General features: G+C 33.0%; 2 protein-coding genes across 2 annotated transcripts; both read left to right on the forward strand.

Moving 5' to 3' along the window:
• Nucleotides 1-360: 360 nt before the first annotated feature.
• Nucleotides 361-3,386, forward strand: LOC102666156 (uncharacterized). Its single transcript, XM_006596091.3, has 2 exons — nucleotides 361-589; nucleotides 1,873-3,386. The coding sequence occupies exon 2, from the start codon at nucleotides 1,913-1,915 to the stop codon at nucleotides 3,131-3,133; it is 1,221 nt and encodes a 406-aa protein (XP_006596154.1). The 5' UTR covers nucleotides 361-589; nucleotides 1,873-1,912; the 3' UTR covers nucleotides 3,134-3,386.
• Nucleotides 3,387-5,083: 1,697 nt separating this feature from the next.
• On the forward strand, nucleotides 5,084-5,861 carry LOC102665469 (serine/threonine-protein phosphatase 7 long form homolog). The gene is made up of 3 exons (XM_006596665.1): nucleotides 5,084-5,257; nucleotides 5,326-5,391; nucleotides 5,469-5,861. The coding sequence occupies exons 1-3, from the start codon at nucleotides 5,084-5,086 to the stop codon at nucleotides 5,859-5,861; spliced, it is 633 nt and encodes a 210-aa protein (XP_006596728.1).
• The last annotated feature ends 18,242 nt before the right edge of the window (nucleotides 5,862-24,103 follow it).

The following is a 24,103-nucleotide window of genomic DNA, read 5'->3' on the forward strand; positions in this document are numbered from 1 at the left end:
AATAACGCTCTTAAAAAATTAAAGATTGAAATATAATTTTTCTCTTTGTATTTTACTCAATTTACAACTTTAGTCTTTTATTTTAAAATAAAAATATTTTAAAAATAAATAAATATAGACAAAATTGAGAATGTGATCAAAATTATGAATTTCATAAAATAGGAGACCATGTATTTTGAAATATAAAAACTGAAATTGCAGTTTGAGGGGACCAAAAGTTGTATTTAAACCAAAATTTCAAAAAAAGTGTTTTATTTTATTTTAATTCGTAGAACTGAAAAGGAAAGGTCAACTCTGCATACCTTATCTCTCGGTCATTCACAGTTGGTTTGATAAAAATATAAAACGAAATATATGTTTTGATTCCATGGCCTGCAATACAGCTCCTTTGAGTTGTGCGTAATTTGCGCTTCTTTTATGATCTTATTAAACCCTTTTCTTTAATTTTTTATTTTTCTCTTCCAATCAAACCTTTTCTCTTTTTTATTTTCTTCATCTGCTTTCTCATATATTTTTCTCCTTCCAAAGCAATTTTTTCTTTGCTTTTGTGCCCACAAATTCAGTCTTCCATAAACTCTCTTTTATCAAGGTACGTTATCTATACGTGATGCTTATCTACTTTTGTTTTTGTAAATTTGCGTTTTCTTTTTAATTTTACTTCTTTCAATTTAAGTTTAATTTGTATCAAGAATCACTTTCTCCTGGACCTTCGTATGAAGTGGAAGTACTTATCATTGTGTCTCTTGGTTGCTTTTCTCTTTCTTTTCATCTTTGCATAACAAAGGAACATTATTTTTTGGTTTTTAAAAGAGTTTATAGGTGATGATCACAATCATTTGCCTAGTACTTTACGCAATTTAGTGCTTCTTTTTTGTTCTGTTTTTTAGTTTTCCTTAGGTATATACCTTTTTCCCTTACAACTCATTCAAACAAAATTTCTGATGAATTTGGATGTTTTCCTCCAATTATTAGGATTAGATGCCCAATGTCCTTGCTTATTTGGGGGGAGCTTTTTTTTTTTTTGGTTATATATATATTAGAGACAGATGGAGGGAGTTGGTATTCGGTTGTCTTTTAAACAGAAGTTTGATGAATTCATCCCAATTTCTTTTTTCATTTTTGGGTACATATTCGTGACAATTTCTTTACAAGAAGAACTAATAAGACATATGGGTCTTACATAGGAAAGTGAAGTAAAATGAAACTAATATAATGCAACTAAGGTTATGTGAAGTAAAATGAAACTAATATAATGCAACTAAGGTTATCTATTTCTCCAATATGCACAGTTGAACGGGTCTTGAAATATTGTAATAGGATTTGTCTCTTCAAAAACGAGAATCGCACTTTATACAATAGATGGATATTTAAGTAATTTTTTATTTTAATCTTTAAAATTATAAGTATTAGCCCCTTTAATGAATTGACAAAATTCTCATTTTGGTGTCCAACGTAGAAAGACATTCATGTATAAAAAAATAAACATAGAAAGACATTCAGTTTAATTTTGATTTAATAAAATGAGAAATTAAAGTCACCCACACTTGAGTAAATGTTGTTTGATGTGAGTAATTTGACCCTTTAATTCTTTAATCAAAGTTGTGAGACCAATTCTCTCTTGGATATAGAGTCATTAATATTTCAAAGTATTTTACTTTTTAATGGATTGATGAAGGAGACTTTATTAGAAATCATGAATTTAGGTACCACCTAAATCATACCCAAGAGAGATGAATTTGCAATTTTGTAAACTAGAAAGAGTGATTAACTACCTTACATATATATTTTTTTACAATGTGTAGGTTCTTTCAAGAATTTCTTGGTTGAGAGACGATTAGCTAACTTACATATTTCTTTTTTTACAATGTGTAGGTTCTTTCAAGAATTTCTTGGTTGAGAGACATCTAAACATATGGCAACAAAAGCAAAAGATAGTTCTATTGCTGGGAAGAAGAAGGCCCCATCATCAAATTCTCACACGACAATCACCGAAAGGACCATCAAACCATCCGTAACAACAACTACAAACTCCACTTACAAGCCCAACTCAACCTCATTAGAGAAAAAAATCCCCAACTATCTCAAGCCCACAAAAACCTCATTCCTTGAGTCCCCCACTTCCAAACAACCCAAGAGTGGCTCACCCAGCAGTAAGCCTTTTGTTGCAATAAGAAGAAGATCTTTGGACAAACCACTTTCCTCTTCAAACTCGACAAGATCCTTAACAACTCCACGTAGATCTTCCATTGGCCCAATTAACAAAAGCATTGTCCCTTCCAAACCCATCTTAGCTAGGACCACAATTTCCGCTAGTGATGGAAAAACCAAGCCATTAGTCACAAAGGGCACAAAGAAAACCGTCCCTACTAATACTACTACTTCTACAAGCACTAAGAAGGTATTTAATAAGGATCATGCTTCTTTTAACTCAACAAAGAGCACTCCTAAAGAGACTACAAAAACTTCAAAGGTTGAAACTGAGCAAGTTAAGGAAGTTACAAGCCAAGAAGTTGAAGTGATAAAAGTGGAGAATGAAGAACAGAAAGTGCACGAGGTTGAACATGTGAATGATCATGTTCCACCTGATGTTGAATCTGAACATGAGATTGAACATGTTCAAGGGCTTGAGAACTCGGATCCACCCCAATATCAAGTTGATGATGAGAGGGTCATATCTACAGTGTCAGAAACTGAAAAAGAGACACTAGAAGAGAAAGCAAAAAATAAGGAACATGAGTTGGAGGAAGATAATAAAACAAACCAAGATGAAGGAGGAAACAATAATGAGAGTGATCACCAAGAAAATCATGAAGCAAAAGTTGTTGTTAACGATGAAGATGAAGGTGAGGGTGGTGAAATTATAAGAGAAGATTACAAAAGTGAGAACAAGAACAATGGAGAAGAGGCAATAGAGGAACAAAAGGAAGCAGTTGAAAAAGTAGAAGAGAACAAAGTTGAGGCAACACCATCAAAGCAACAATCAGGAGAAAGAAGACATGGGAAAATGGAGGCTCAGGTGTCCAATGATGAGATTGAAAAAACTGCCAAGCTTTTGGAGGCAAGGAAGAACAAGGTGAGAGCATTGGCTGGGGCATTCCAAACTGTCATTGATCACCAAACCACATCAAAATGAAGCATGCCAATTACATGTGTTGAAACTTTATGCATATAAAAGGAACAACAGTAGAAAAAAGAAAAACAAACCAAAATCAGAAGATGGAGAGGTGAAGAAGTTATTCTGATGTGTACATGGCTTTCTCGTTACTAAAATTGAAAAGTGTTGCCTTCAAACTTAATTGATTTGTTAACTTGGATTTTAATTCATTAACATCTGTAATTAAAACCATTGTAACATGCATATATTATTCAGTCTTTGGACAATGTAATAGCTCTCTTCCTTTTATTCTTCGTTTCTTTAAGAGTTAAAAGCTTTCTTGCGTTTGATTTACCAGGCATGGTTATTAGCTACAATAATTTGACTATTGTTATAGATATTCTTGTCTAGAAACTCTCACATTACACTAAAGTTGATTTTCTTGAATTACATTTAATGTACAATTTCAAAATTATTATGGTCGTACTTGTACTCTTTACCCTTGCAATGAAGCTACCTAAACTACATTATACAACTTTATTAATTAAGTATATGCAATGATATATAAATAACAATTAATTCGATTCATCTACAAAATTTATTAAATTTTCAATATCTTATTTTCTGAAACTCTAAAGGAGTTGTGTGAGAATAAACGCTTCATCAAAATGTAATGGTGTGGAAATTGGTAATGATGCAAAATAAAGTCAACATTCTCAAAATCAATATTACAAAAATAAAAACAAAACTTACTCAATTTTCCACATAAAAAACGTTTAATCGTTCTTAAGTATAAAATTGAACATAATATATGAGTTATTATAAATCTTCTAATACTTATCTTTGATTTCTACAGATAAAAAAATCCATAACTTTTTCTTGTAGTTTAATAAAAAAAAATGAATTCTTAAAACAATACAAATGAAACAAATTTTCTCAAAATCACTTTTTATATAATTATCTAAATATAGACTCATTTTATTAGATTAACTATAAAATAATTGACAATTCATGGAGTCAAAGTGGGCTTGGAAATGGAAAAGGAGTGAGATTTTCTTTGTATACCCAACATTTTAAGTGAAGTACCTAACATTTATACCTGATATTTTGGCATTGACATTTATACGGATTTTCAATCCGTATACTTTTTTTAATTTATCAATTAATAAAATAAGAATACAATAAATTTTTCTCATTTAAAAATAAATTAATATTTTTGTTGTTATTTTATTAATTTATAAATAAATATTGTTGTATATTTTTAATGTGTTTTTATTTAATTAATTATACTTGTTTTTTAAATTTGGTTTTTAATAATTAATTTATTCAATAAGTAAATAATTTAAGAATTTTTTTTATTTAAAAATGAATGTATAAATATTATTATTATTTATTTTTAAAATATAATCAATTTAATTATATTTGATATTTAAAATAGTTATTTATAAATTTGTTAAAGATCATTAATTCCAAATTTTTTATAAGTATATATTGTACAATTTGGTTTAACAAGAAAATCCAAATTTGTAAATGACAATTTTATTTATTGATATAGTCATATAAATATTATTACACTAGTATTAAACATTTATATAAATAGTGTTTGAAAATATAAAATTGAAATTTCTTTATTTGTTTATAAATATTTAAAAGTATTCAAATACTAATTTGTAAAAAAATGAAATAGTCATTTATTAGAAATAAAAAAAATTGTACTTAGATTTTGATCATATATTTAAGTTTACTAGAATTAGTGATGTGAAGTCTATAATTTTTAAAAAGAATTTATATATTGATTTATGAATATATAAAAGTATTAAAAAAGTTAATTAAAAATAATAAAATATTTATTTATGAATTATTAAATAGTAATTTATTCAATATTTTATATTAAATTTATTTATTAGTCAATTTGTTAGTTAGTTTATGAAACTCAATTATTATTTGAACGATGACATTAATTGTTATTATTGTTTAAATGTGTGAATTATGGTTAGAACCAGAGGATTACGTCGAGCTTTAGGAAGAGTCTTAGGGACACAAGTTAATGGTGATGTGGATGAAGCCCCTCAGCGTCAAGGGTCGACAACATCTACACGTAGACAACGGGCAGCTACACCTGTTGCTCAGGATGTTGAGTATGTTGATCATGCAGCTGACAAGGTTCATAAGTAGCCTCAGGAGTCAGTTACTAATGATGTACCTGCTAATGCCCAGGGTTTCCCATGCAGACCCCACAATACATCATTTTGACAGAATACATTCATCATGTGACAACCACAGTTTGGGCAGGAGAGGTACTTATTTCTTGAATTATATAATATTTTCATAACTATTTTTCATTTAACTTGAAGTGATTAATATTTTTTTTCAGGAACGTCCTGAGTTGAAGTTGTCCTCTCATGGAAGGAATGTACAAAAATTTGGAAGGCCTGCTCCAAAGATTGAAGACATAGTGGCTGCCACAGGATTAAGTCCTCTAACTGCATGTTCCTTGAACACTAGTGACAGGGGACTTATATATGCTTTTGCGGAGAGGTGGCACAAAGAAACTAGTAGTTTCCATCTTCCGATAGGAGAGGTCACTATCACCCTCGATGATGTGGCATCGTTGCTACATCTGCCCATTACAAGTGTGTTTCATACCTTTGATGCTCTTCATGTAGACCAAGCCGTGGACTTGTTAGTTGAGTTGCTTGAAGCCAGCACACAAGAAACAAAAGATGAGACATTTCAATTTCATGGGGCATATGTTCACCTAGCCTGACTGTGAGACATTTATCGTAGCAAATATGATGCAGGACAATGGACCGTAGCAGCTCGAGCATATCTTTTGCATCTAGTAGGTTGCACATTGTTTTCTAATAAGAGTGCCACACATGTGCATGTGGTATTCTTGGATGCATTTCATGACCTTAGCCAAATTGGAAGCTAGTCATGGGGAGTGATTGCACTGGTCCATATGTACGAGAATTTGAATGATGTGTCAAAGAGAACCGCCAAGCAACTTAAATGATATATCACACTATTATAGGTATTTATAATTTCTTTTAACTTTAATTATTTGTTTGGTAGTTTATATCGACTATTGATTTGAATTTCTTTTGTTTTTTAAATATGTGCAGTGTTGGACCTACGAACATTTCCCTATTGTTGTTTCGTGTGTTGCTAATGAGGATTATCATGAGATGAAACCACGTGCTTGTCGTTGGAAGTCTGGGAAGGAATTACTGGTGTCAATGTATCATTAGCTATTGAATAGATTGACATCCAACATTGTGTGCTGGATTCCTTATGGTGACCACTGTGCATTCAGAAAATTTGAGTTGATCTTCTTATTTTTCAGACAAATCAGATGGGGTCCATCTATTGTGATACACCGACCAAAGAGAGTTATGTGACAGTTTGGTTATGTGTAGACCATTCCTCCTCACTCCGCTGCCCTATCTTTATCTAAAGAGGAGATTGACGATAGATGGATGCAATTCTCTGAATACCTTGCACCGGTGGGTCAGATTTGTGTTGCTTCTAGATAGTGTGTAGTAGACAACATGGAGTGGTTCTACATGATATCTCACCCCCTTCATGAGTTTGACACTGCCTGGGGATCCTACTAGACATCCACCCATGGTGCACGATAATAAATTTATTGAACTAGATCCTCCTCAACAGCCGGTTGCCGCAACGACTATGCCATAACCACCTGCACCTGCACCTACACCTGTTGATGTAGACATGCCTCGACATGCAGTGGTATAATATATTTTGAATTCACTCATTTTTAGTCATTTTATGTGTCATGCATTAACCATGTGTTTGGATAGAGAATTTTCAAAATGCCAAAAAAATTGAAATGCAAGTAATTCAATTGAAAGCAATTAAATTTCATTCAATTACAAAATAACTTGTTTGGATTATTTTAGTTTTGAATCTATTTTCACATAAATTCAAAATTGTTATTAATTACTGATTTTAAATAAGCCTTTTCTCTCTCCCCACTTTCTCTCTGCAACACAACACGCTCAAACACTGAGCATTGTTGTAGTTGCATTGTTGCACCAACACCATTGTATTACAAAAAACTCCACCATAGTGATTTCTGGTTAGTGGTGGTCTTTAAGCTCAAGAAGATGATAAACGGAGGTTCACTGGTAATCTTCTCTCTTTATCGGTGGTTTGGTTCAACTCTTTCTACTGCCGATTTGGATTCCATGGTGGAGAGTGTGGAAATGATCATCGATGGGTTGGGGCTCTGGCAGAGATGATCATTAGCAGGTTGGGATTCCAGTGAGGAAGGTTCGACAAAGAAAAACAACAATGGATGATCAATTAGAAAGGATAGGGAAGAAAATACACATACAAGAGGAAAACATCATCGAGTTTGAGACACTCTTCTATTCATAAATGAGTAATTTTAGAAATTCCACCTCTTTCAGTGGAATTTCAAATTCCCAATTTTAACAGATTAAAATTCCCTATTAAAATGACAGATATTCAATTTCCTTTAAATTATTATTCAAACACTAAATTTAAAATGACAGATATTCAATATCCCATTTAAAATGAATTACTCTGTTAAAAGTATCCATCCAAACACAATATAAATGTTTACTTTTTACCGTATTGTCAATGTCGTAGGAGGCTTGCCAATGGATAGCAGAAAGTTTGGAACGCTTGATCAACATAAGGATAGTTACTGCTGGAATTGAAGCATACACTATAAGGAGTAGTGCTTGAGAATTTTCAGGGGTGTGACTGAACAATGGAATGTTTATGTTCAGTCGAGATGAAGGCGGCATACGTCGGACGCATGAAGATTCTTAGGATTGTTTAAGTTTTACAGGAGTTATTTATGCAATATGACTAAACAATATTTATTATTTGGTGTTATTTGACAAGCTATTTATTTATTTTTGTTTATGTAATATGAGAATATTAAATTATGACCTAACTAGAATATGTTAAACCCTAAACCAAATGAATTAATCCCTTAACCCTACATACATAAATCATTAACACTAAAACCCTAAACCCTAATCCAAATTAATTAATCAAATAACCCTAAATAAAAACCCTAACCCCTGAGCAGTAAATATACCCTAAGTAGTAGATGATTTGCCCAAACCCCTTAATCCACAAAAACAATATACCTTTTGATGTTTTGCCTTTTTTCTAATTTGATTATTTGCACAGTAGATAATTACATAAAAGAAATAATTATATGAACATCCAATGAAAGACACATTAATTATTACATTACATGACAATCCCATAAGTATTTCACAAATATGTATGTTACAAACATTGGCTTAGCAATAACTAAATGTTCAATCTTCTCCTAAATCAAAAAAGTGTGTTGTCAACCTCATCAAATTTGTATACTGTTGCATTATACTAATATATGGTGTAGGCCACTACTTTGCTTGATAATGACAATGTGTAGACCATAACAAAGTTGTTGGTGGTAAGGGACAACCGTCTCTTAGAAATACCTGTTACATAGGCACATACACATTCAAATGACCACAACATATTTTATTACATAAATTACACAAACAAGATGATCAAGATTTTATCTGAACAAAATGATTGTCATACACATGACTAATACATATAACGTGATGTACAGAACAATCTTTCGGTGGTTGACTTCTAAGAGGAAAAACGTCATGCTTTATTGGAGAGAAAAAGAAACGAGGATGTCATTATACCTTGATGCAATCACATATCCCATGTCGGTTATATTCATCCACTTATCTATGGTAACCTGCATGTAAAAGTATTAATTACATTTATTTAAAGCAAAATTAATCCATCGAAATGTAACAAAAAACTTATATACCATGGATAATCCATCAAAAAGTAGCAACCACTTTAACTCCTCAAATTTGTCTATGCCACTAAGCAGGTTGATATACTCATCAAACCATTTTGTAAGTTTTTTAAGCAAATGGTTACTAACCAAAGACCATGAATTTTCACCTATACCTAAAAAGACAACAATTGCATGATATCCACAATTATCATCAGGTTTGACATCGACAATGTTTTCAATGAAATCATGAATGCATAGATAAAATTGACCCAACATGGGCATGCTCCTTCTTGGTTTTGGTTGTTTGGATGATGATGCACTTTGTTTGACTAAAGAATTTCTATTTTGCACAGATGGTAATGCATCCACATGCTCCCAGTAAGACGGATCACACTTTGTTGATCTTTGATGTTTGGTCATCGATTTCTTTTGAGCACCTTTTGTTTTCACCTTTTCTGAAGGAGCACACACAGAATTTAGATCAAGGTAGGAAATTTCCTGAAGTTTACTCTTTAGAGTAACTTTGCCACAAACATCAAGCTCTTTAAACTGCTTGATTATGGTTTCCATCTCTTCATTTATGCTAACTTCAGGCTCAGATAACCCTTGGTTTGAAAAACTTAGCCTCCGACAAAACATATGGATTATGTTAAGTGTTATGGTACCAACAATATATCTAGCTAACTCACATGCACATGGAAGATCGTGAGTAGTTCTCATTACATGTCCACAACGAGAACTATCAATGCCAACATAATTTACACGCTCAAACTCAGCAGCAATCTGATTTAAAGCATACCTTGATACCATACTAAGTAGTTTCTTGTATAAGGTAACTTTAAAAATATGTCCAACCACATGTGTACTTGTCTCAAAAGATGTCTTAATTTCAGTGTTCTGTAGCATGATCATGTTGTTAGTGGTTTCCCCAACACTACATAGGTCTCCAAGGCTTTTCTACAATAGTCTCTTTAAGGCCCAATGAGCAAACTCAACCCTACATTTGAAATATCAAACAAGTAAACAAAAAAATTATTTTTATCCATTAGAACCTAAACCCTAACACCAACAAATATTTACAACTTTCATACCTATTAGTTGTTGTGTTTCCTAAGTGCATCACCTTTTTTGTCCAGACTTTAACAAATTTTTCTTTATGAGGAACCAACCATGTTTGTTTCACATAGTCAACAAACATTGGTCATGGTGAGAAAGCAATTTCAAACTTCATAAGGCAGTCATTGAACTCTTGCTCAGAAGGACAATCCACCAAACTCCCCCAGGCTTCCATGCATAATCCCATGCATTTTTTTGACCTACAAGGGTTTTACATTTTGCTTTCACATTCTTATCATTGTGAAATCGACACAACAAATTGGTAGACTCAAAGAAAATAGTTTTCACTGCATTCATCAATGCTAGATCTCTGTCGGTAACAATAACTCCAGGGAATGCACCACGTCTCAGAAAAATACCTCGAAACCGTTCTAGAGTCCAAACAACATTATTTAGACGTTCTCCCTCCAAATAGAAAAAAGCAACTGAAAATGTCATCTTTGTTGGTGTCACACCAACAATGTTAAGTAACGACAGCTTGTACCTATTTGTTTAGGTACTATTTATGAGAAATATCAAATTATAGGCATTGGATAATTTGACTGCATCAGGATGACTCTAAAATATATCACATACAACATCTTCATCCTTCAATCTATGTTAATGAATATACAGATCTCATTCAAAAAGCTTCATTAGTTGTTGCATTTCAATATTACTGCCTCTTATGGAAGAATGATATCCATATCTTGCATTGTATACTTGCTTCATTGTTGTATAATTGTTGGCATTGTGCTCCTCTAGTGTTAGAAGAATATTTCTTGGTTTGACCATTGACTTTTTCATATCACGAATAATAATATTCTCATCCTTAGTCAGTTGACCAACATATGGATGTCCAACTAATGACTTAGCCAATACATGATTATGACTCCCACATATTAACTTCACTATCCATACTTCACCTCCCATTACTAGTTTCGCTTGTAGCTTAAAGGGACACCCACATTTTCTACTTCCAGTAATTGTTCATACTAAATCTTTCTTCGTGACCCTATATTTTTCACTCATTTCACAACCAATTAAAACAAATGAGGTCCTTCCTTTAATTCCAATATATGTGTCTGACCTCATAATCATCTTCACAAAACCAATATCATACGCAATAGAGTGAGCCCAATGCAAAACATCATCACGGGTAACAAACATCTACAAAGGGGATAATACATGTTTAGTCTTCAAGGGACACTCATTTCCTTACTTTAACAAAAAACAAAACCATATTAGTACCTGAGAAGTATTGAAGGCATCAAAACAATCAATATGATGAAGCACACCAGGTTCCTCTCTATTTTCTTCATTCACACCAGGTTCCTCCCTATTTTCTTCATTCATATTAACTTCTTTAGACATGATGTTGTCATACATCCACTGATCTTCGTCCATCTTAATAAAATATTTTAAAAAATTCAATGACAAACATACGACCCCTAATGACACCATACATATACTATCACACAATTTTTTAATTATTTTACTGCATTTAATAATATAATATATTAAAATTGATAAGCATATATATTAAAATTTACACTTGCATAAACTACTATACAACAAAATTTTATTATTTTTTTACTTCCATAAAGTAGTTAACTTAATAATATTGACACAAAAATTATAAATATTTAAATACTCATCTGGTACTAGCTACCAAAAAAAATATCAACTCTTTTAGGGACTAATAGTCCTTCTACAAAAAAGGATTTACTTGATAATGGTTGTCATAATAAAAAAACTTCAAGAATAATTATGGTCTCATTTAACTTTTCATTTCCTGAGGGAAATTCTATTAATAGGCCTCTTATATTCAATGGTAAGGGTTATCACTATTGGAAAACCCGAATGCAGATCTTTATAGAAGCCCTAGATTTAAATATATGAGAAGCCATTGAAATTGGTCCCTTCATTCCTACAATGGTAGTAGGAAATACAACTATAGAAAAACCTAGAGAACAATAGGATGAAGATGAAAGAAGAAGGGTTCAATATAATTTAAAGGCAAAAAATATAATTACTTCTGCATTAGACTTGGGTGAATAATTTAGAGTTTCAAATTGTAAAAATGCAAAAGAAATGTGGGATACACTACAAGTAACCCATGAAGGCACAACTAATGTCAAGAGATCTAGAATAAACACTCTCACACATGAATATGAATTGTTTAGAATGAATCAAAATGAAACCATACAAGATATGCAAAAGAGATTTACACATATAGTTAATCATCTTGCATCATTAGGAAAAATATTTCCTAATAAAGATCTCATTAACAAAGTGTTGAAATGTTTAAGCAGGCAATGACAACCAAAGGTAACTGCAATTGCAGAATCGAGAGATCTCGCTAACATGACTCTTGCAACTTTTTTTAGAAAGCTTCATGAACACGAAATGGAACTTATGAGACTAAACCAACATGAAGAAAATGACAAGAAAAATAAAGGAATTGAACTTCAAGCCTCATCTTCTATTCAAGAAGAAAGTAACAAAGAAGACTTAAATGAAATAGAAGAAAATGATGATTTCAGATTTTTTGTGAAGGGATTCAATAAATTTCTTAGAAACAAAGGAAATCAAAGGAGATCAAACTTCAATTCAAAGAAGAAAAGAGAAGATTCCTCCTTAGTTCCAAAATGCTATGAATGCGATCTACCTGGGCACTTGAGATTTGATTGTCCTATCTTTAAAAGAAGAATGGAAAAATCCGACAAGAAAAATTTCAAAGATAAGAAAGAAGAGAAAGCATACATCACTTGGGAAGATGATGACATGGATTTATCAAGTGATTCAGAAATTGAAATCATAAATCTAGGCCTCATGGCCAAAGATTATGAAAGCGGAGAAGAGGTAATGTCTTCTAACTATGACTTATCTATTTCTTTTGATGAACTCCAAGATGCATTCAATGACTTGCATAAAGAATCTGTCAAACTTGCCAAATTAGTTTCATATTCTAAGAAAACTATTTCAAGTTTAGAAAAGGAAATTTTGAAATTAAATGTAGAGTTAGAAAATCTTAAATCTGAAGTTAAAATTTTAAAATCAGTAGATAAAAACCAATCTTCTACAAAATACTTAATATAAGAAAACAATAAAGCATCTCATTCATGTGAATGTTGTGATAAATTCAAAGAAGAAATTGTAGATTTAAAAATTGATCTTGCCACATTTACTCTTGGTAAAAATAATTTAGGTATTATAATAGACAAACAAAGATGTGTTTTTGATAAGGCTGGATTAGGATATAATCTTGAAAATCAACAAAAGATGTATAAAAATTTATTTGCCTCCACTCAAAAGACTAGTTCTCTCTTCTTAACATGCTTTTACCGTGGTAAGAAAGGTCATAGTGCATCAACATGTTATATTAGAAAGAATGGTAGTATCATAGGAAAAATGGTATGGGTTCCAAAAGGATCTTTAGTCAAAACCAACATTCAAGGACCCAAGAAAATTTGGGTACCAAAATCAAAATATGATTATATGAATGATGGACTCCTTGAAGCAAAGTTGATACATTGATAGCGGTTGCTCCAAACACATGGTGAAAGATGCATGAAAGTTTATTCATATTTCTCCCAAAAATAATGAACATGTGACCTATGGAGACAACAACAAAGGTAAAATTTTTGGAGTTGGAAAAATAGGTATGAATCCCTCTACCTCCATATAAAAGGTTTTACTTATTGATGGTCTTAAGCATAGTTTATTAAGTATTTATCAATTATGTGATAAAGGCCTTTTGGTATCATTTGATTCGCATATTTGCTTTTGATGAGACTAAATCTATTAGGCCAAGAAATGATACTTTGAACGGTATGACATGCTCTACTCTCTTAATTCATTATAACTTGCTAAATGTTTTTCTTCTCTCTGCTCATGATTTATTTTTGATGTTGACAAAGGGGGAGAGATAGATAAAAGATGAGATAGTAAGGGGAATTGTCTATTTTTATTGAGACCATTTTTTTATATATGAAATTTATGCAATCTTCAACTGTTTTACATAAGCAATCATTGCAAAATCAATGGGGAGTGACTACACAAATAGATATTCTTTTTACTCTTAACCTACAGATGGTTGTCATCATCAAAAAAGGAGAGAATGTGAATCATGCAGGTTTTGATGATGCCAAAAGAATTTAATTGATAACGGTTGTCATCATCAAAAAGGGGGAGAATGTGAATCATGCAGGTTTTGATGATGCCAAAAAAATTTTACTTGATAATGGTTGTCATCATCAAAAAAGGGGGAGAATGTGAATGTATGAATACAAGTTTTTGATGATGCCAAAGTATAATCAAACAAGATTGCTTCAAGAAACATTCAAGGTTAAGCAAACAGAGATTGCTTCAAGATTAAATCAAGACCAAGAAAACAAAGATCAAGAAGAAAGTTAAGTCTTAGTCTATCTTTGTTAAAAGAGTCTCTTAGTGATTACAAAGGTTTGGCCTCACAACATAGTTTTTAAATTGATTATAAAAAGGTTTTAAAATATTTTTAACATTTTCTGAAAAATGCATTTCTCCACTAGTAATCGATTACCAGGCATACTAGAAGTAAAATTATTTTAAAAAGCTTTTTCAGAAAGTTTGAAAATTGAAAATTGAAGTTTGAAAATTTCATAAAAGCTTTTTGAAAAGACACATCTCTTCAAACCATTTTGAAAAGGCACAATGGGCCTATATATATGTGTTCGAAAAGCAAAAGAGAGATTTTTCTAAGAGAACTTAATTGTCAAATGCTCTCTAAACAACTATTGGCCAAACACTTGCAAATCTATTAAGAATTCTTCTAGGAACTTCAATTTGTATCATCTACTCTAAAGGAGAGAAATATTTATGTTAATCTCATAAACTTAGTTGTAATCAAGAGACTATTTATCTCTTGGATTGTGAGAATCTTGAACACAAGGGTGAGGCAACCCAAGGTGTGTTCAAAGTCTGTAAAGGATTTATAGAGATAGTGAAAAATCTCAAGTGGGTTGCTTGAGGACTGGATGTAGGCACGGGAAGTGGCCAAACCAGTATAAATTGAGTTTGCATTTCTCTCTTCCCTTATCTCAGTTATTTTATTGCAGATTACTTTGTCTTGCGTAGTTAAAAGAACATTATTAAAATGATTGTTTCTTCTTCTTCTGCATTCTGAACCTATCATATATCTTTAAAAAAGGGATTAAAGTTTGCTAGTAGAAAAAATTGAAACTTAATTCACCCTCCTCTTAAGTTATTGAGGCCACTTGTCCAACATAATAGTCCTTCTAAAAAAACATATATACATAAATAATTGCCTACAAATTAGTTATAAATATCAACTCTTTTTTATTACAAATTATGTTGCAATAAATTACTTATGAATTACTTGTTAATATTTTTGTTATTAAATGTATTTCATAAATTTATAAGGACTAAAAAATCACTTTTAAAATCAAATGACTAAAATAAAATATAATTGTAAATTATTTAAAAATAAATACCACTTTCAAACTATAAAAAATAAAAGTTACAAATTATGAAACTATACCATACATATTATAAATAATAAACCTAATTATATTAAAAAAATAATAAAACACATTTTATAATAAATTTTTAAAAAATGTTCTTACAGATTGATAAACCGTACAATTCGTATGATTCTTATAGATTGACATTGTCAATCCGTAAGTTTCTTACGGACTAATAATCTGTAAGTTAAATACAGATTACGGATTGTCAATCTGTATATTTTATACGAATTGCAAATCCATATAAAACTAGATCAAAGTTGTAGAAAAATTTAGCGTACCTTTGTCATTAATAGCTACACCAACCACCACCACAACCACCATTTGTCAACGAACCACTGTAACAAATGCGCTCGACCAAAGAATCACACAAGAATGAATGACCACCTCTAACGAGAATGAAAGCAAAGAACAAGATGAATGGTGCGTAAAGAAGGAAAAGGAAGAAGAAGAAGTAAGCATAGGGCTAGTTTTGGAATCTTGAAAAATTGTTGGGTGCACAAGAAATTTGCTTGGTGCACAAAGCAATTCCCAAGGGGAGTTATTTCAATGGGGGCAATTGCTTCCTGCATCCCATTCATTACTTCCTGTACCTCATGGAAATTTTAAAACAATCTGAATGGGCAAACATGCCTTTGAGTGTTTCTTTCTTTTCTTCTTGCATCTAACGAAGGCAACAAACAAATGACTTTAATGATCGGTGAAGGAAATACTTCCATAAAAGGATTTCCATAAGGTTGATTTTAAACATTCTCCGGAATACATAATCTAGAACAATCTTGAATACTTTTGGAAATGCTTTTCTACATTACAAAAAAAAAATTAGAGCAATGGTAGACAAACACTCACTTGTTTTAAATATCATCAACACCTCTCATTTCTTTCTCTATATGTATCTCTATCTTCTTATCACATCATAAACCCTATTATACCTATATTTTTCTCTCTCTTTTTTCTCTCTTTATAGGTGTATTATAGCATAATGATTAATAGGTGTCCATGAAACACTTTTCAAAAAAATTTCTTTAAAAAATGTTTTTCCTTAGTGGATAAAAAGTGAAAGGCGCATAAAAGGTTCAGGGAAATCAATTGCAATAGCTCAATTGGTTGAACATGGTGCATGAGTTCATCATAATGAATTGTTGTTAATACTAGAGTTGAATTCTAGTTTCTACAAATGCACTCATGCATTGAGTCCATTTGGTGCCTCCCCCCCCCCCTTTTCAAGGATTTCATAACTCGTTAAACACACCAATCACTTTTGAAATCATCATAAAGGCATACACCAACTTCTCAAGTTTCAAGGACATTTCAATAATAGCAGTTAAAGCACAAGGAATCCATACTCAATTCAATTTTTAACTTATCAATGCTTAGTAAAAGTAAATTCTCCTAATGCAACATTAAAACATACTCATGTTATTTCAAAAGTCTTCTTCTATAAGGAAATTCTAATTCAAATCCATTTAGAAGTCATTCACAATAGATCTAGTAGAGAGTCATGCTAATTATGCTTAAGCGTGATAGTTAGGCTTAAGCACCCATCAACCTATGCTTAAGCGCCAATTACTTCGTGCTTAAGTGTTGGTGCATCACAAAAGCAAGTTGCAGGTTCTAATCTTGGTGCTTAAGCCTAGGTTAACCCGTGCTTAAGTGCCACCATACTTAAGTCTAAATTTACTTGCACTTAAGCCTTAAGATCAGTCTGCCACTTCCCTCTTCAATTTGCGTAGCTTAGGCATAAGTTACTTCTCATATAAGTGTGACCAACTACAAAACCTCAAAAAAAGGGTATTTTCATCTTCCTTGGCTTCCAAATCAGTCTTAATCGAATCTTATTCATAAGAAACATGTTACCACAACATTAAATGTAAAAAATGACCAAAATTTACAGGTTATAACAATCTTAGCACGAAATTTAAAAGAGAAGGAACCTAAATGTTATTTATGGAGAACAAACTTTCTATGCTCCTACAACACATTTAATGGAAGCTACTCCATACCCAAGTAAGGAAACAAGAGTAAGAAGGGTTAAACTCCTCCATACCTTAGCTTGATGCACGAAAATGATGAAGAATGAGTGGTTTGAAGCTTCAAGACTTGAGAACTAAGCAAACCAAGCAAGAATACTTTTTCCTCTCTTCTCCACAAGCTCGGCCAAGGTAAGAAGAAACGAAAATTGTAGCGGTTCAGATGGAGGGTGTTGTAACACCCTGAAATATTACTAGTTATAAATCGATGTTTAATTGTATTTATTGTGTTATTTGACTATATGGTTGACTTGAATGAGTTGAGGTATGGCTTGAATTAGTCATGTGTGAATTTCTTGATGTGGATGTTGGGTTAGGTGGAGTTTTGTTGAACTAAGTTGAAATTATGAGATTTCAGATTTTTCCCAAACCTATTTCAGTAAAATCGTGATCCCGGATTCATTAGCCGTTGGATCATCTTCAAATTTTGTCTGGGGCTTTCTAAGACATTTTTCCACAATCTGACCGCTGGGATTTTGAAAATAACAACTTTTTATGTCTCGCTAAGGGCAAAGGGCGTGCTAAGCACAATTCCAACCCAAGAGAGAATTGCTCTGAGCGAGCCATCGTGTAGAGGAAGTTGCGCTGAGCGAGAATTTGCACGCAGAGTGGGAAAAGTGGACTCCCGCTTAGCGAGATGAGCTCGCTAAGCGATATTTGCAGATTATAAATACGTTCCTCAGCGTGAAAAACACGATTTTTCACTCTCCTCTTCTCCAAAACGCCACCCAAACCCTAACACCTCCTTCTCCACCACCCATGACCACCAGTGGCCACCATGAGCCGTCGTTGCTTGTTGCCGAACCCCCACACCAGGAGAAACATCTTAATCGGAGTGGAATCCTCAGAATCCTCCTCAAGGATTTGGTGGATAAAATTCCCCCAATCCTCCATTTCAAAGCTTCTCTGAGGTAATCTTGATTTCTAAGCCCTTCTCCTAGTAGTTTGAGTTTCTCTTAGTGTCTCTTGTGTGTTGGGTACTGTAATAGGGAGTTTTTACACTTCCTTTGAAAAACCCTTGAAAATGAGACATTGTAAAAGTTATCTTTTTATAACATTGATGTTATTTTCATGACCTTCACTAAACACCGGTCACATTGGCGTGAGCGGAATTTCAAAATGATGTCTCCTTTTAGTAGAATCTGAAACACCCCTCAACCCTTTATGTTTTGACAGGGGTATTTGACTCCAAATGTTGTCATTAACCTTGTTTCAAAAATCTATATTAAATTTCCTTCAATTTGGCATATAGAACCTTTCATTTGGACTGACGAGCGTGAACGAGAGAGACCTTTGAGCGATGCAAAGAGGAACTGAAGGAGAGCTCACAATAGGTGAGGGGAGTTTATTATAGTTTACAGCTTTTAATGCCATAGTTGGGGTCAGGGAACCTAACTATGGGGATGTATGTATGTCCATGTTGCATGCTAGTTTTCAAGAAAACAATGTTTTTGACTAATGGGATGCAATATATCTATTATTGATTAATAACATTACTATTAGACTTGTGTGGCCTGAAGACCTAGGAAGTGTGAATCTCAGACATGAACTATAGATGTATGTACATGCGGAATGTGACTTACTGTTGATGTTGCTATTAATGACATTAATTGATATGATGTGAGGTTGATGTTTATGATGATATTGATATGAGATGATGTTGTTATTGATGATTATGTCAATATGAATTGATGTTGTTATTGATGATTATGTTAATATGAGATGATGTTATTGTTAATAATGTCATTGAGATGAAATGATGTTAAGAGTGATATTAAGATGAAATGTTGATGATGTTGAAAATACACTGTGATGATGTATGTTGTGTATGTATATGGGGGGTGCATTGACCTTGTTGGATGTCCCTGGTGGGAGAAATAGAGTGGTTAAAGAGTTTTAAGCATCTCTGGAGGGGGATGACTTATAATCTTTAATTATTCACGGTCAATGCATTGATGGTGTCCATGTTTCATACGTTGTGTGATGTGTATGTACATGGGGGGTGCAGTAACCTTGTTGGATATCCTTGGTGGGGGAAAAAGAGTGGTTAAAGAGTTTTAAGCATCTCCGGAGGGGAATAGCTTAGAATCTTTAATTATCCATGGTCAGTGCATTGATGGTGCCCATGTTTTATACGTTGCATGTTGTGTATGTACATGGGGGGGATGCAGTGACCTTGTTGGATGTCCGTGGTGGGGGGAATATAGTGGTTAAAGAGTTTTAAACATCTCTAGAGGGGGATAGCTTAAAATCTTTAATTATCCACAGTCAGTGCATTTGATGGTGCCCATGTTCCATACTTCATATGACATGGAAATAGTATAAACTTTGTCAGTAAGTACTTGTAGTTTCTCATGAGGAGGAATACTTGTACTTGGGGGCATGTCACTCAGTTTGGAACTCCCTTGAGACTCAGGTTGATCACCGTGGGAGGGAGTTGCCTGTGCACGACAGGGAGACTTCAACACTTACTACCTAGTTTTCCTAAGTGAGAGTGTCGTGTGGATACGCTTAGGCTATTTCCTTGTGGATAGTACCACATTACATTTGAGAGTTGAGGTCAGGTGCATGCATCATACTGAGCATGATTGATTGAAACTATGGACTGATGATGACTATTTGTTGAGTGTGTGTTGGACTAGTGAATGTTCATGTAAGCTTGTGATGTTTGTTAATGTTTTCTTACTAATTGTGGTTATTTGATTTTTGTATTGATTTCTTTTATAATCAACTCACCCCTCGCAATTTTTGTACCGTGTGGTTGGTACCTGAGATGATCATGAACCTTTGTTTGTGGGAGCATAATGACAGCAGTAGAGGACGAGAAGTGAGATTCTTTTGTGGAGCCGCCAAGCCGACGTGATGACGTTGGGATTATTTTGGGAGAGAGTTGTGTTTTGTTAATCAACTCCTCCATAGCTGGTTCTGTAATTCTTTTTGTTGATTTGAAGATGTAAATCACAAATTTAATTATATATATGAACAAATATACTTTCCATTATGTGTATGATGTGTATTGAGTTTCTATCTATATATATATATATATATATATATATATATATATATATATATATATATATATATATATATATATATATATATATTCACTTAAGTAATCGTGCGTTATTTGGCGAATGTATGTCGAGAAAAAAATTACTTTCATTTTTTTTCATAAGCAAATTAACAGAGTTTTCATTTGAAAATTGAAATTGCTCACGGTTTAGAGTGATGATATCGTAGCGACGAGTTGTAACAACCCACCTCGTCGCTACGATATCACCATTCTAAACCGCATACATTTCAATTTTCAAATGAAAAACTTCGTTAATTCGCTTATGAAAAATGAAAGTAAATTTTTCATGATATACATTCACCAAACAATTCACAATTACTTAAATGAATATATATATTAACTCAGTACACATCATTCACATAATGAAAAGTAAACTAGTTCATACATATAATTAAATTTTTTATTTACATCCTCAATTCAAAAAGAATTATAGAACCACCTACGAAGAAGTTGATTAATAAAACACAACTCTCTCCCAAAATAATCATAACGTCATCATGTCAGCTTGATGGTTCCACAAAAGAATCTCACTTCACATACTCTATTGTAATCCATCTGCTCCCAAGAAAAAATATTCGCAATCATCACAGGTACCAACCACACGGTACAAAAATTACAAGGGTGGGTTTATTATAAAAGAAATTAACACAAAAATCAAATGACCATGATTAGTATGAACACATTAACAAATACCATAGTCATACACAAGCATCCATTAGTCCAACATACATTCAACAAGTAGTCATCCACCTTCCATAATTCCAATTAATCATGCTCAGTATGATGCATGCACTAGACCTCAACTCTCAAATGTAATGCGGTACCATTCATCAGGAAATAGCCTAAGCGTGTTCACACTACACTCTCACTTAAGAAAACTAGGTAACAGGTGTCGAGGTCACCTTGCCGTGCATAGGTAACCCCCCTATGATGATCAGCTTGAGTCTCAAGGGAGTTTCAAATCGAGTGACATGCCCCCTGGTACAAGTATTCCTCCTCATGAGAAACTATAAGTACTTACTGACAAAGTTTATATTATTTTCATGCAATATGAAGTATGAAACATGAGCACCATCAATGCACTGATCGTGGATAATTAAAGATTCTAAGTCATCTCCTTCCAGATATGCTTAAAACTCTTTAACCATTCTATTTCCCCCACCAGGGATATCCATCATGGCCATTGCACCCCACATGTGCATACACAGGATACATCATCACAAGGACATTTTCAACATCAACAACATTTCATCTCAATGTCATTATCAACATCAACATCATCTAACCTCAATGACATTATCATCATCATCTCATCTCAATGACATTACCATCATCAACATCATCTCATCTCAATGACATTATCATCATCGACATCATCTCATCTCAATGACATTACCATCAACATCATCTCATCTCAATGACATTATCATCATCAACATCATCTCATTTCAACATTATCATCAACAACAACATCTTTTCATATCAATATTATCACTAATAACAATGTCATTCTTTGTCAATATTATCACCAATAACAACATCATCTCATATCAACATTTTCATCGATGACAACATCATCAGTAATCACATCCCACAAATACATACATAAAAATTTCATGCCTGAAATTCACACTTCCTAGGTCTTCAAACAACATAAGTCTAATACAACAACAATCCATAATATCATGAGACTGGTATTTTAGGGGGAAATTCTAAATTAAAGAGGAAAACTATGGTTTACAAAACAAACTTGCATGCCTATTTAAAATTTAATAAAGGAGTAGATAGAAGAACAAATATAAAATTTTAGACAAAGTCTCCTCTGTAATTAAGACTTTTTCCCAAAAATTTCGATCGTTAAAACAACATCATTCACAATTTCATTCATCAATAACAAATATATCGCATCCTATTAGTCGAAAACACAATTTTTCTTGAAAAACAACATGCAACAGGGACAACCATACATCCTCATAGTTAGGTTCCCTGACCCCAACTACGGTATCAAAGCGGTAAACCGAAATAAACTCTCATCACCTATCATAAGCTCTCTGTTAGCTCTTCTCTGTGTCGCTCAGAGACCTCTCTTGTTCACGTTCGTCGGTCCAAACACAAGGTTCTATATACCAAATTGAAGGGAATTTCGTATAGATTTCAAAAACAAGGTTAATAATAACATTCAAGGTCTATTACCCCAATCAAAACATAAACAGCTAAGGGGTGTTTCGGATTCTACTAAAAGGAGACGTCATTTTGAAATTTCGATCATGCCAATGTGACCAAGGTTCAACGAAGGTCAAGAAAATAACATCAATTTTATAAAAAGATAACTTTTAGGTCTCATTTTCAAGTGTTTTTCAAAGGAAGTGTAAAAACACCCTATTACAGTACCCAAAACACAAGAGACATTAAGAGAAACTCAGACTAATTAGGAGAAAGGCTTAGAAGTCAAGATTACCTCAGAGAAGCTACGAAAGAAAGGATTGAGGAATTGTTCTCCACTGTATCCTTGAGGTAGATTCTGAGGATTCGACTCCAATTAAAATGTCCCCCTCGGTGAGGTGGTTTGGCGGCAAGCAACGACGACTCATGGTGGCCACCGATGGTTGTGGGTGATGGAGGTGTTAGGGCTTAGGTAGGCGTTTGGAGCGAAAAATAGTGAAAAATCGTGTTTTTCATGCTAAAAAACATATTTATAATTGGCAGATTTTGCTTAGCGAGCTTGTCTCGCTAAGAGGGAGTCCACTTTTGGCGCTAAACGCAACAATTCGCGCTCAGCGTAATTCCCTCTCGGGTTAAAATTGCACTTAGCACGCTTCTCGCGCTAAGAGAGAGGTCAAAAATTGTTATTTTGTAAATCCCAGCGGTCAAACCATGGGGACATGTGTTAGAAACCTACAATCAAAATTTGAAGATGATCCAACGGTTAATGAATCCAAAAGCGCGGTTTTATAGAACTCCACATAACTAAGTCAATAAAACTCCACATAACTCAACATCCACATCAAGCAAATTACACATGACTAATTCACACCATACCTCAACTTATTCAAGTCAATCATATAATCAAATAACATGATAAATACAATTAAACATCGATTTATAGTTAGCAAAATTTCAGGATGTTACAGAGGGAATTTAGAGTGTTTAACAAGACTAAAACAATCAAATATTCAATGAGTTCAAGCACCCATTTATTCTTAGGCTCCTCCATCACATAAAGACACTTGCTTGAAAGAAATTATAATGGAGAGGGAGAGAGGGAGGTTGAACGTGCAACTTCTCCCTTATTTGGGATATTTCTCTTTTCAGCATTTAGTCATAGATGGCTAAAATGGGATTAGACAAAAAAAAAGGCAACTTTGTTTTTACCAAATGAAGTAAATCCCTAGTTAATTAGCATGGGTAATGATGCTAATTGTACAAATTAAAGAATAATCACAAATAATCATTCACAGAATAATTCTACAT

Source organism: Glycine max, chromosome 14 (assembly GCF_000004515.6).
Source record: "Glycine max cultivar Williams 82 chromosome 14, Glycine_max_v4.0, whole genome shotgun sequence".
Taxonomy (NCBI): domain Eukaryota; kingdom Viridiplantae; phylum Streptophyta; class Magnoliopsida; order Fabales; family Fabaceae; genus Glycine; species Glycine max.

Excerpts from the sequence above, each read along its gene's own strand:
- LOC102666156 (XM_006596091.3), top strand. The coding sequence starts at position 1,913 with ATGGCAACAAAAGCAAAAGATAGTTCTATTGCTGGGAAGAAGAAGGCC.
- LOC102665469 (XM_006596665.1), top strand. The coding sequence starts at position 5,084 with ATGGTTAGAACCAGAGGATTACGTCGAGCTTTAGGAAGAGTCTTAGGG. Across the intron at positions 5,258-5,325 it reads TTGATCATGCAGCTGACAAG|ACCCCACAATACATCATTTT; the intron begins GTTCATAAGTAG and ends TTTCCCATGCAG. Across the intron at positions 5,392-5,468 it reads CCACAGTTTGGGCAGGAGAG|GAACGTCCTGAGTTGAAGTT; the intron begins GTACTTATTTCT and ends ATTTTTTTTCAG.